The sequence below is a fragment of the Chroicocephalus ridibundus genome, chromosome Z (assembly GCF_963924245.1).
Source record: "Chroicocephalus ridibundus chromosome Z, bChrRid1.1, whole genome shotgun sequence".
Taxonomy (NCBI): Eukaryota; Metazoa; Chordata; class Aves; order Charadriiformes; family Laridae; genus Chroicocephalus; species Chroicocephalus ridibundus.
In genome coordinates this window covers 57,954,545-57,968,109 of record NC_086316.1, presented here as the reverse complement: position 1 = coordinate 57,968,109, position 13,565 = coordinate 57,954,545, and the positions used below count along the sequence as shown (strand labels likewise).

The 13,565-nt window shown below is 44.2% G+C and overlaps 1 protein-coding gene across 1 annotated transcript in view; it reads right to left on the bottom strand.

Annotated features, from left to right (window-relative positions):
- Positions 1-13,181, bottom strand: part of PGM5 (phosphoglucomutase 5) — an 81,666-nt gene extending 68,485 nt beyond the window's left edge. Inside the window, exons 1-3 of the mRNA XM_063320435.1 lie at positions 12,751-13,181; positions 3,812-3,974; positions 1,152-1,298 (exon numbers count right to left, since the gene is read on the bottom strand). Coding sequence (XP_063176505.1) covers positions 1,152-1,298; positions 3,812-3,974; positions 12,751-13,011 — 571 coding nt within the window. The 5' untranslated portion in view covers positions 13,012-13,181. The remainder of the gene's footprint in view (positions 1-1,151; positions 1,299-3,811; positions 3,975-12,750) is intronic.
- Between the last annotated feature and the right edge of the window lie 384 nt (positions 13,182-13,565).

The window sequence follows — 13,565 nt, the reverse complement described above, 5'->3', positions numbered from 1 at the left end:
TGAATTTTCTTTGCTTTTTTTTTGCCTAAAAAGTGAAACATGTTCTTTGCAATCTCAAAAACTGTCTCAAAAAATAATGTTTTGCTGGAAAATAAATGGGCTTTAATTCTATGACATCAGGAATGAGGAACAGTTCTTGAGGCCATACACAGTTTTACAGTATTTGAAATATTGCCTCGACCCCTTCCACTGCTTTTGACTCCTTCAGGACAAAACGGTTGTATTAGCTTATTTTAAATCAAGTGTAGACATAAAATGTATTCAAGTGCTTAAAATTAAATGCATGTTTAAGCAGTCCCTTTACATTTGGAGTCACTGGATGTGTAGTGTCTTACACATCCCACAACCTTTCAGAAAGTGCAAGCAAAGAATGATTAAACTAAGACTCTCATGAACTCTTTTGTCAATTAGACGTGCACAAGCAAATCATTCCTAGTCCAAAATGTTTGTGTTTGGTGTTTAACTACCTAGGCATATATATTTGGCAAAGATATTTGGCTAAATGATGAGGCCTGGTGCACTTAAAGTCCACAATTCAGCTTCCTTATGTGTAAAACAAACACAACACTTAACCTATATTGCATACTGTTTTGAATCATAGAATCATTTAGGTTGGAAAAGACCCTTAATATCATCAAGTCCAACCGTTAACATAACACTGCCAAGTCCACCACTAAACCATGTCCCTAAGCACCACATCTACACTTCTTTTAAATAAGAACCGGGATGGTGACTCAACCACTTCCCTGAGCAGCCTCTTCCAATGCTTGACAACCCTTTTAGTGAAGACATTTTTCCTAACATTCAATTTAAACCTCCCCTGATGCAACTTGAGGCCCTTTCCTCTTGTCCTGTCGCCTGTTACTTGGGAGAAGAGACCAACCCCCGCCTCTCTACAACCTCCTTTCAGGTAGCTGTAGAGAGCGATAAGGTCTCCCTCCCCTCAGCCTCCTTTTCTCCAGGCTGAATAACCCCAGTTCCCTCAGCCGCTCCTCATAAGACTTATTCTCCAGACCCTTCACCAGCTTCGTTGCCCTTCTTTGGACACAAAAGCTTGTAGTAAGGCATTCTGAAGAATTAAAGTTCTGTTCTGTAGCAATTCTAATATATAGAATCATGGATGCAGCATACATAAAAGCATACACTGATACCTCGGAAAGGTTTGAATTTGTTCTCCAGATCAAATTCTTGTCTTCCTAGGCGTGACAAATCAACTCTGAGATCGGGACAAATGGCATATTCCTCCAAGGTTTTGCTGATTTGATAGATTTTGTCTGAAACTATATCTGGAGCAGGTCCTAGAAGAAAAAGGAATGTGGTAGGTCATTTCTCTGAAATTAAGGTTCCTCACTTAAAAAGTGAGTGCTACAGCAAACATTTTTCTCAATATACTGGAGTTATTAAGGAACAAACCCAAACAAAGAACTATAGTAAATAAGGTCTTTTCTCTCAGTGTAACACAGGTTTAAAACATTTTTTGAAAAAATGTAACATGGAAATACAGTGCATTACTCACAACATTTTGATTCCCATAGAGTATTTAAATCAATCATTATCCTGGGCAGAGCGGATAAGGCACACAAAAAACACAACGCCTTCTTCTTTGGGTTTATTGCTCAAAAACTGCCATTTATTACTCTACACAGAATCTCAACATATATATTAAAGGAAAGCCTCCATCAGCAGTTTCTGGTGTTTCATAGGGCTTTCTGCAAACGCACACTTGTGAAGGTGAGAGAGCTTTGTGTTTCACATTATTTCATTAGACACAGTTATCATTTTTAAAAGTCTTACCAGTTTGAGAGTGATGTTCTCTTGCAAGTTTTCCTCCAATGACTTAATGAAATGTATCTTTGTTAGAACTCAAAATACCTTAATTTTTTAACAAGTAATTATGACCTGGAACAGCTATGTCATTCAGAAACAGAAATCACATCTCACCTGTGCATTTCTTTTATTGCCAAATCCTGCTCTATTTTTGAACACCAATTAAAAGTTGCAAGCTTGGTGCAAAAATTACCGGATGAGCTATGCCATACGTAGTGCGAGAGTTGAGTCTGAGTTACAACAAAAGTCCTTTCTGGCTATTTGACTCTTCATAGCTTATATTAAAGCCACACTTCCAATCTGAAAAATTACTTTCTCTATTCTCTTTTACGTGCTCTCTCTCCTAATCCAAAGCCTCTGGCTTTTCAGTGTTAACTTCCCATTCCCATAGCAATGCTGCTATATTCGGTGCAGCTTTGCCATGTAAATCTGCGTGCTCCACCTCAGGTGCATGGTACCAGATGGTCCAAGGCAATACAATAAGTAACAGCCACTTAACTCTTCATTTGGCTTAGAAAATGACTTCTTACTCATCTAATCCAAACTCATCCAAGGCTTGAGGACAGGTTTCATTAGTTCCAGATCACCCTTGATAGATGGATGTATTGTCTACTGATTATTTGCAGCTAAGGAGATGCCACAGTGTCCCTCTGCGTTCTCTCCCACAGCAACAGAAACAAACCGCTTCTGCCTGATCTGGATCTGCAAAACAGACTGAGCGAGAATGCAGAGCAACAATAGCCTTCCCTAGCAGCTTGTCGTGGTGCCTAACCATGCTCTTAGTTCAAAAGCCTCGCCTAATACTTAACCCACATTTTCTCAGCTGCAACTTAAACCATCTACTTTTCATTATGTCCCTGCTGATTATCATAAATAATTGAACCTTGTGACCTGTGCTCAAGGACTGTTGCATATTTAAAGCTTTACAGCCTGTTCGAATTTCTTTAAAAAGGCAAAGCACACCAAAAAGAGTGCCCCAACAACTGTTACCCATTTATGAAACGGATTTTAGGTGTACATGGTGTTTTAAAGTTTTATAGAGAGCTAATGCATCTAATGGTTTGGCTTTGGTATGTTTGTGCTGTGACCCTGGCTTTCTCACTGCCTGACCGTACGCAGTCCCTTTAACCTCTCTGGGATTCAAGCCTATTCTGTTTATAAAATCACACTACTTTAACCATGCACATTTTTCAATTAAACAATGGGCAAGGGGGAAGCATCCCCTTCTGAAGTTCTCCCACCTTCAAAATGAGGGAGGAAACTTTTTAAAAGCATTTTCAGTTTTTTTCAGATGGAAAGCACTCTACATGTGTGACGTATGCAAGGTGCCAGCAACTGTCACCATGATGTTTTATGGGTGTACACAGATTTATAACATAAAACATACATAAAATACAACATACCTACACGTGTTAGTTTGTCAGTTTTGGAAAACAAGACATTGCTACACACACAAATTCCACTATTCAACAGTGGAATTGCAGTAGTTAAAATGGTACCACCCTCTCCCTGGATAGGAGCAGTTATTTCCTGGGCAAACATGAGAAGTGCTTTCTTCCATACAAGACAATGAGTTATACTGCTTACAGCACTTCTGAAATTATACGCTTTAAAGTAAATGCCAAGACAAGCGACACAGAAATATGGGCAAAACTGAGCTCCCTCCTAGGCATCTTTATAAAAAGATCAGAACTGTTACAATGATCTGGCAGACTACATAAAATGCTATAAAAATGGGATGGCAAATATCTTGTTTATAGAAATCTTACAGCTACCACAAGGACTTTGGTGAACAGTTAATGCTTATTGTACATAAACATGTAAATAAATGGACTCCTATTACTGAAAAAAAATGCATATGTTCTTCATAGTTTTAACAGAATAAATGAAAAACACATAGTTGAAGTCTGACAGTTATCCTTGTCAGTATATTTTCATCATACCAAGATGCAATGTTTTAATGTGTTATTAAAAAAAAACCTACCTCCATTGGAAACCTCAAACTTGACTCCAAACTCTCCTCCAGGTCCCCCAGGACTGTGGCTTGCTGTTAGAATAATTCCACCAGCTGCTTTGATCTTTCGGATGATACACGAAACAGCAGGTGTGGATAAGATACCATTCTGTCCAATAACCAATCTGCCGATCTAAGTGGAAAAGGAAGTTGAAGCACTCTCAGTGGTACTGAACTTTTGAAAATTAATAAATAAACACACACACACATATAGGTATACGGGTATAAGATAGAAATTGTGAGTCCTAGTATGGAACCTATTTTTTTGCAGAGAAATACATGTACACTACTTGGTGGCATGCTAATGTTGTGCAGCAGAGAGCTACCGAGATGATTAGGGGACTGGAGCACCTCTCTTATGAAGAAAGGCTGAGGGATTTGGGACTCTTCAGTCTGGAAAAAGACAGCTGAGGGGGGATCTTATCAACACTTATAAATACTTCAGGGGTGGGTGTCAGGAGGATGGGGCCAGGCTCTTTTCAGTGGTGCCCAGCGGACAAGAGGTAATGGGCACAAACTTGACCATAGGAAGTTCCATCTCAACATGAGGAGGAACTTCTTTACTTTGAGGGTGGTAGAGCACTGGAACAGGCTGCCCAGAGAGGTGGTGGAGTCTGCATCTCTGGAGACATTCAGAACCCACCTGGATGCGTTCCTGTGCAACCTGCTCTAGGTGACCCTGCTCTGGCAGGGGGCTGGACTAGATGATCTCCAGAGGTCCCTTCCAACTCTATGATTCTATGATTCTAATCTGGAGTGATGACAAAAAAATATTGTAACCTGTCACATTTAACCCCAGTGGCCTGTGTATGGACGGCAAAGCAAGAGCACTGCCGTGGCAGTGATTTACAAAGCTCTCAAGCATAGCACTGGGCTATGATCCTGCTATCAAACTTTCGCAGGTATCCCCATGAACCAGCAAATCCCCTCAAATATCAGTACAGTTTAGGGCTGACTGTGCAGATGCAGTTTGCAAGGCTCGGGCTTTAACTAGCATAAAAGAGAACAGCAAGCAAATTGCCTTCCACTGAGCTGCCTTTCAGTGCAATCACAAATACCGCCACATACTAGGACCTGTAATCTCTGTGAGCCACATCTCTTCCACCAAGAGACCCTTGGATGTCCTGCCCTATAGAAAATATTGCTAGTCCTCCAGCCATCAGTGACTCCCTGGCTATTCCTGCTGAAGGGGGTGCGTTTCCCAGGGCACAGCCAAGCAGGGGAAGTTCCCACCATTCTTTAAAGTAAAAAAAGCTTTCAGGTGGTGTTATTAAACACTGACTCAATGTGTTTGGTATTATGCGCAGTTCCACTGCAAGGTTCCAATTTCAAAACCTTGCCTTCATCCCCTACACAGCTACTACAGTTTCAGCTCAACATAAATAATCTAGGAGCCAACCAGAAATGTATTTACAAAGAAATATGAAAGAGTTCCAGTTCCTGGGAAACAGTCAGACACAAAAAAAAGAGGGGAGAAGAGAAGGTTAGTGTCACAGATGAGAACTGAGGCAGCTGCATATAGAGCTTAAAAGGATATTACCAAAGTTTGGGGGTTTTTTTATATCCTCACTTTAAAAAAAAAAAACAAAAACCAACAACAACAAAAAAAAAACCAGGACTATCGACTAGTAGTTTGGGAAGGAGAGAGAAGGAGAGAGGTGGCAGGGGGTGGGGGGAGGGAGAGGCAGAACACAGAATCCTTCCTGCTCCCTACCTAAAAAGCAGACAGGGAGTTCAACTTCAGATTTCCTTATCCAGTTTGAGGAAGATTTGGTAGCTCTACTGTCTGTGTGGCAAAGCAACAGCAGAGGAGGTGTCACTACCTGCCTCCTTTCTATAAAAAGCTGTTCCTTCTTATACAGATGACCTTCTTCTGGGTCCAGCGCTTGTGTGAGGCCCTTAACAGTTATTTAGAAGTGAGGTTCCAAATAATTTTAGAAAAGCAAAGGATTAATAGATGATTTATTTAGCCTGTTTGCTACATCCAACATCTGGATTTTTCCTGTTGGTGAACTATTTTAATAAAAAAAGTCAAGATTTCAACACTGAAATTATCTACTTCTAAAGCACGCACAAGTTACTTTTTTGCTAACCCTCACCCAATGCATTCTATTAACTGAGATTTCTACCTCAAGATCTGATGATAGGATGATTGCTTTTCTACCTGGTTCTCTTTTCACAGTTTTTGCAGGCAATTTTGAAGCCTATGGATTGTTGCTAGAAAACAGGAAAGCTGTAAAAATTATAAGTACAGGTCACGGAAAATCTTCAGTGCTTTGACATGCTCTTGCTTTTATTGGAAAAATGGGTTTTTTTCACTGTCTTTTTTTCTCCCAGGTTAAACAATTCTGAAGGAAATGAAAAAAGAAAAAGGTACGAAACAAAAAACTTTGGTTCCTCATTTTCCTACTATAATGAAAATATTTTCCAGGGAAAATAAGTGTCCTTTCCAGGAGAAAAAATAATGCAAATCAGCAGAAGCCACATCTTCTGTTTCAACAGATTATTTTAATATTTTAAAGCAGAGCTTCCACTGACATGGTGAGTTGGTGAAGGTGGAGTGTATACACAGTTAACACATATACCACACAGCTGAAACTCATTTCTGCGCACTCCAGTGGTACGGAACAATTTTATCTCCTACTTAAGACTAGCAATACAGTTTCATTAATTTATGTTTGAATGATTAAGAGCAATACCATCTTCCTGATGCCGATGATAACGTGAATACTTTGATTATTTGTGGAACAAAGCATAACAGTGGACACAGTTTTCCTTTAATAATGGATTAAATGTTATGCTTGTGCACTGTGACAGCATTTACTTGCGAGACTCTGTAACACTTCCTGACTTTATGTCTCTCCCGCCTTCCCACTCTTGCTTCTCCCTGAAGGTAAAATTAAGCAGTAATTTACAGCACATGTATTTGTAAATCTCTCCATTTATAATAATTTGCAGGCCTGAGGAGCAACAGTAAAGGTGTATTTCCTCCACTCCTAGCTCCAAGCCAAGTGAAGCAGCTGATTAAATCTTATTCCACTGATTACAAAATAAAATCAGTCTCTCTCTTACTGATCAGACTTCTTCACATTTATGTAACGTTCTTACCGTCTTTTAAAACTCTTTTAAATCTCCAAATGCAACATTTATATTTTCTGGTTTGAATACTAAACTGGTTCAAAAGTGCTTTCTATACAACCCTACTCGTTACCACAGAAGTGCAATTCCTACATTGTGGAATAAGGGATTTTTTTTTTTAAAGCAGAAGCATTTCCAGTTGTTGGGGGTTGACAACTGAAAGACACACATTTACCTCAGAAAATGTGCAGGGTAAAACTCCATCTATCGTGAGAGGCACTGAAATCAACAGGAGCTCTATGACAGGCCCCGATACACTTTTAGAACCAAGCTCAAGAAAGAAAATTTTCCATTAGCCACATAATTTACTGTTTTATTTAAACCAATGCCATGTAAATAATTTGAAAGAGAAATAGAGGGGTTTTTCAAATTGTTATGAATTTGAGCATGTCCTTTTATGGCTTCTTTTCAGTCCATGAATCAGCTTCTGGACAACGTGCCATGTCTTGCCAAGACTGTTGTATTAATGCTGTCATTTAATCACTATTGCCAATTGTACCAAAGCATTAGAAAAAACATAGAACATTGGAAATAGACTTCAACAAACTTTTTTCCAGTCTGTACAACAGTCTGCCCATGTATCTTTATTATGGAAAGAAAAGCATGATGAAAATAAATACTGAAAATGTTTGTTTTTAATATTGTCTCTTGCTTTTTTAAACTATGAAGCATGTAGAAAGCTAGGGCAATGACTCAGTCTTCCAAATACAGCTGTCAGAAATGGGTGCCAGCTCTTAAAACAGTATTGTGTGTGGGTAAGCACAAGGAAGACGACAGGAATTACACTTCGCAAAATGCTTGAAAACAACACTGAATCTATCTTGAGGTACTCAAGTATAAATGCATTTGCACTTGCATACAGGCTTATCACGAGCACATGTTCTCTGTACTTCTAAATCTAAACTAGTGAGGTTTGCCTTCATGCACACTGAAACTGCTTTTTTAAAGTAACTAGAATACTTAGATTATTCAGAATGCACAAATTACCTGGCACTATCTCTTCACCGTACCTTCATTTTTTTTCACATTCAATAGATGTTGCACAAACCAATTTTCCTATTTTTCTGGGTGCCCAGTATTAATATGAACCGGAGTAATCTGCTTTGCCTTCAGCATTTGTGAAAAGGCTACTTATTATTTCTGTACTACTTAGAAATATTATTTATTATACTAATTTCTATACTATAGAAATACACAATATTTCTAAATTAAGTAGTCTAAATTAAGGATATTGAAAGTGAAATTACATTAATGATACACAGATGTTTTATTTGCAGCAACTACTGCAAAGAGCTTCACCTTATGTGAAGGTCTTCAGTGCTTTTACAAAAACTGTGCTGAGGATAGTACACACCTTCTAAGTGTATACACACTACTCATCTTCCTCTGCTTTCTTCATTTCCATGGCAAGAATACACAACCTCATCCTCTCTTGGCCTAGAAGCTGTTCATTTTGTCTCTGAACCAAATACTAAACTGACATTTAATTAATTTTAAGTAATGAACTCTTACATTTACAGACTTCTCAGACTCTGGGCTAAAACAGTAACCAAATAAAGTCCAGGTACCCACTCACAATTAAAGTTCCAGTAATACCCTTCTGAAAATCTTGGACAGTTTCATAGCATGGAAAGATTATCTTTGGAATTCAAAAACTTGCATGGCTACGAGATCACGGGCATGTAATGTCTCTTCTAATACTGCGCCCCTACGCCACGTTCTATTTTGTCACTCTGCTCTTAGCAGCAACAGCAGAAACAAAGACCATGATCCTCAGCAAACTGTTACAGCTGAAAGAGCAGTCACCCTAACAAGTACTTCACAAGAACATTTTTATGCAATATTACCACTTGCAGCTGTGCATTTTCAGACGATTCAGCTGATTACCATGGAGTCAGTTAATGCTTTTTTTTATTATTTTGCCCAGCAATCTCTCACATGCCTCAGTCAATTAAACCTGGAAGAATGTGAAGCAAGCAGATTACATCCTGGACAGCATGGGGCTGTGCCTTCCTATCTTTTACTACAGTATCTTAAAGATGACCGAGCACCATGTTCAGTGTAGAAGCAAATATATCGATCATACAGGTCCAGGGAGGGAGGGCAAGATTTGCCTGGAAGACCATGGAAAATAAAAACAAGATGGTATTACAAAGAGGACAACTGGAACACTCCTTGCCATCTCAAACTTCTACAGCATTACTAGCAATACTCTGGGATCCCTCTAGGATCTTGCTATGACTTTCCATGTTCCGAATATGATCATCAGCTTCTGATCTCCACCAAGACCCACACACAGCAGCTTCTCATTCAAATGTATCCTAAACTTTGCGTGAAAAAATGAGACACCACATCCAGCCGATTGGTCGAGCGGAATATTTGCATTTAATTTGTAGTGGAACTGTGTTATAAACAATAGAGCCTTTTACCTCGGTTCTTCCAGACTTTAAGGTACAAGGACACTACTACTGACAGGACACAGGTGAAAAGGGAAACAAAGCCTCAGATACTCTCCTACCACCCCACTTGGCAAAACTGCTTGTTGCCCCAGCTGCGTGACCCACCAAAGGGCCACCCTGGTTCGGAGGAGGCTTCGGAGCCCTCAGCTCTTAACGGAAGGTTCTGGTGGAGCACGTGCTGATGGCGGTTGCCCAGCGTGGAGCAGCCTGTAGGTGTTGCCACCAGTGGAAGCCCAGGCGGGCTGTAGCTGTGGAGTGTGTACCTGCAACCCCCGGCTGGAGGGCAGGAGCCAGAGGGACTGAAGATGAGAAGAAGGCAGGGCAAGCACCGGCAGCTGACCGGGCAGGGGGCCTCATCTCATTCCTTGCACTGGGGCCCATGCCAACTGTGCTAGGCCGTTAACGCAGGGGGAATGCAGGGTGAGTCACCAAATTAGAACAAGGGGAACCTAGCGACTCCAAAGGGCAATACATTTACAGTTGATAATAGAAAATCCCTTTTATTTTTGTACTCCGCAGGCACAATTAACCATAAGACGTGGTATGTGTCTTCCAGGAAGGAGATTCAAGTTCAGTTTATCAGCACTATGTGGCCATCCCTCTCCTGGCACTCAGAGGTGGCTAAAGGTTTTGAATGCAACTTCAAGGCTGCCACACATTTCATCCGATCCTGCCTACACCAGCTCGCTTTTTTCCTTGTGATACTGGCCACATGCCTTCTAATGACATTAACCTCATCCAAAGGCAGAGATCTTTGCCCTCAGGAGTATTCCCTTCCTCTCCCCTTACTTACATAGCGCAGCACTAAACAATGCCTTCACAGAGGTTTGGTATTTTCCCAGCAGATGTATTTTAACAGCCAAAGAATAAAACATACAAACAGTATTCATTGTTTGTGTATGTGTAAATGTGAGGTTTATGCATTTACAGCGTGCTTCAGAGAAAACACGGGTGAGGGTGAGCAGGGTGAGGGTGGGCAGAGAGGGGATGGTGAATTAGCACAGGGAAATGGGAAACCTTTTCAGTATACAATCACAGAATAGTTTGGGTCGGAAGGGACGTTTAAAGGTCTAGTCCAACCCCCCTGCAATAAGCAGGGACATCTTCAACTAGACCAGGTTGCTCAGAGCCCAGCCTGGCCTTGAACGTTTCCAGGGATGGGGCATCTAACACCTCTCTGGGCAACCTGCTCCAGTAGTTTCACCACCCTCATCCTAAAAAATTTCTTCCGTATATCTAGTATAAATCTTCCCTCTTTCAGTTTAAAGCCAATATATTGCAACAGGCCCTGCTAAAAAGTTTGTCCCCATCTTTCCTGTAGGTCCCCTTTAAGTATTAAGGCTGCAATAAGATGACAGTAGCACCCTACCAGCTGGCCTACTGAATTTGTGAGGACTGTATCGTTAGTAAGAGTATCATGCTTGAATTCAGACATTTGTGGGAACCGTAAGCAGAAAAGCTTGGGTTTTGGCTTCAGAAAACACTAGGGAGAAGCTGTGTTTCCAAGAAAACACTAGGGAGAAACTGTGTTTCCAAGAAACTTGCAGTTAACTTAAGAAAGGGGGGGAGGCACTACTACAGCAAGGTGCCAGAAACATGTGAAACTGGAAATCTCCTGAGGTCAAAAAGACCTGATCTTCAGGGGAAAAAGAGCAAAACAAGGAACACGACAGATGCAGCAGGAAGGAGGCAAGCCGACAGGAAAAATTAGTCAGGAAGGAGTCCTGAATACAGCATAACCTGGCTGACAAGACCCTGGTCTTCCAAACCCTAAACTGCTTGCCTTCCTCAGCACCTCTGTCCTTGCGGTCACCTTGTGGCTGTAACCCACTCTGTAGCTCCTAACAGTGTGCAAGGGCAAGCAAGGACCTCAGCCTCGGCGGGGCACCTCTTGCTTTGGCTGTTGCTGTGCTTTATCCCGCCTGAGCAACAGGCGCAATTCCAGCAGTGAGGCTTTCTCCACCGAGCCACGCGGGAGAAGGGGCTATGGAGCAGCACTCCTCCAGGCCCCATCCTACCTTCCTCGCAGGGCCCACACACCAGCCCGCTCACGATGCTCTGCACCCATCGCTGCAGACGAAACACGACTGCGCTATGCTCGCCAGTGTCCCCACCTTCGCCAGTGTCCCCCACAACAGCCCTCCGTAAGTCCTGGCCCCTACCAAGCCCCTGCATGGACGGCGAGTTTGCAAAAGCAAGCCGGCATGTGACGCAGCCAGTCTCTCTGAAATCTCAGGTTATCACTCAGCATCTGCTTGATAGCATCTGCGCGGTGAGAATACGCAGTAAGTTTTAAATGCTCATTATTTATACCAGGCTGGCCAAACCACACAGCTTGTACACGACAAAAAATCAACAGGGAAAATTTAGACATGTGCAGAGATTTGCTTCAAAGTTGAATGATCTCCCGGGTATAAAACAGGACTGCATTTAAGGAATGGAGCTTTTGAAAACAAAATTAAGAAAAAGTAACTTTACACAAAAAAATTATATCACTTATTTTGCTAGATCTGGAGAATCAATTTAGCCATCATAACGAAAGACAGAAGCTTCAACTCTGTCGTGAAGTAGAAACTTCAAGCCTACATTTGCTGGTATTTCTGGCTTTCTGGACATACAGACACACCGAGACATGAATGTGCACGCACCTACCAGAAGACAGTTTTTCTTCCCGAGTTCTTTCCTATTTTCCAAACTGCATAAGAAAAGCTGTAACCCCATCTGATCCACAGGTGTTTGCCCCTGTTGTCTACTTGCATTTTGTAATGTGTCTGCAAGCGAACAATGAAGGACTATTTTCTTAAGATGCAGCCAAAATGCTGAGTTCCTCTTGCTTCAATAATACCATTTTCCTTGAATATTTTTACAAGATCCCCAGCAGCGGATGCGCATCTGATACCTTCGTTTCCCACATACTTATTTTTAATTGTGCCACATTTTCTCCCGCAGAGCCAACCGCGTTTCTCAGCTCCCGTTCCCTCCTCGGACTAAAATAAGGTGTGATGCCTCCTGAGCTTATCACGACCACCTCCGCTGCCCACAGACAGATCCAGCCACCCACGCCAAACCCAAGCGCTACAGCCCAAAGGACGTACGACCCGGCACGGGACTCAACCGGCCACCGGCCGTGCAGACCGCCGGGTGCGAAGTTCCCCTCATTTTTATTTGTAGAGCCTTACGGCCCGCCTTATGCCACGAAGAGGTTCTCCCCGGACCCTCCGGGGCGGCTCCGCGCTCCCCGCCCGGGGGTCGCCGCCCGCGGCCGTCGGCGGGAAGGCCGCCCCGAAGGGGAGGGCGAGGGGCCCCGCTTACCCCGTTGGCCGCGGCCATCTGGACGACGATCTCGATGGCCGTCTTGCTGAAGTACCTGCCGTCGCTGCCCACCACCATGGTGCATCCCTGGCGGTCGCGGAGGTCGACGGAGGAGAGGAGGCTCTGCACGAAGTTGGGCAGGTAGTTGCGCTGGCTCTCGAAGAGCGCCGTCGGCCGCCGCAGCCCCCCGCCCCCCGTCGGCCGCTGGTCCTCGTAGGGGGCCGTGGGCACCGTCAGCACCGGGATGGGGGTCCTCTCCATGGCGGCGGCCGCCCGCCCGCCTGTGGCTCCGCTGGGGAGCGGCAGCCCCTCACACCGGCTGCCTGGCCGACGGGCGGCGGGGGAGGGGGGCGCGGAGGGGCGGGCGCTCCTCAGCCGCGGGGTCGGGCTCCCCGACGGCCGGCCCCCCGCGGGGCCGGAGGCGGGCTCGCTCGGCCCCCTCGCTGGCCACTCCTCGCCCCGCCCGGCCGGGGCCCGCCGGCGCCTGCCGCCGCGCAAGGGCGCCCCGGGGTTGGGCAGGCCGCTGCCATCAGCATGCGGCGGCCCCGGCCAAAAATAACCCTGGAAAGGGAAGCCGAGGATCGCGGTCTCCTGCCAGGGATGTAACCGGAGGCAGGGGGGAGAGGGCGAGCCGGCGCGGCACACTTGCTCGGGGGGATCACCCTCTGTCAGCGCTGCAGCCCTCCCCGCGGACCCCCGCCCGCCACCTCCCCGCCGGCCAGCTACAGGGGCAGCCCCGGGGCGCCCGGGGGCCGGCGTGGGAAGGGAAGGGATGGGGCCGGCGGGCTCGGCCCCTCGGCAGCAGCTCCCGGCTG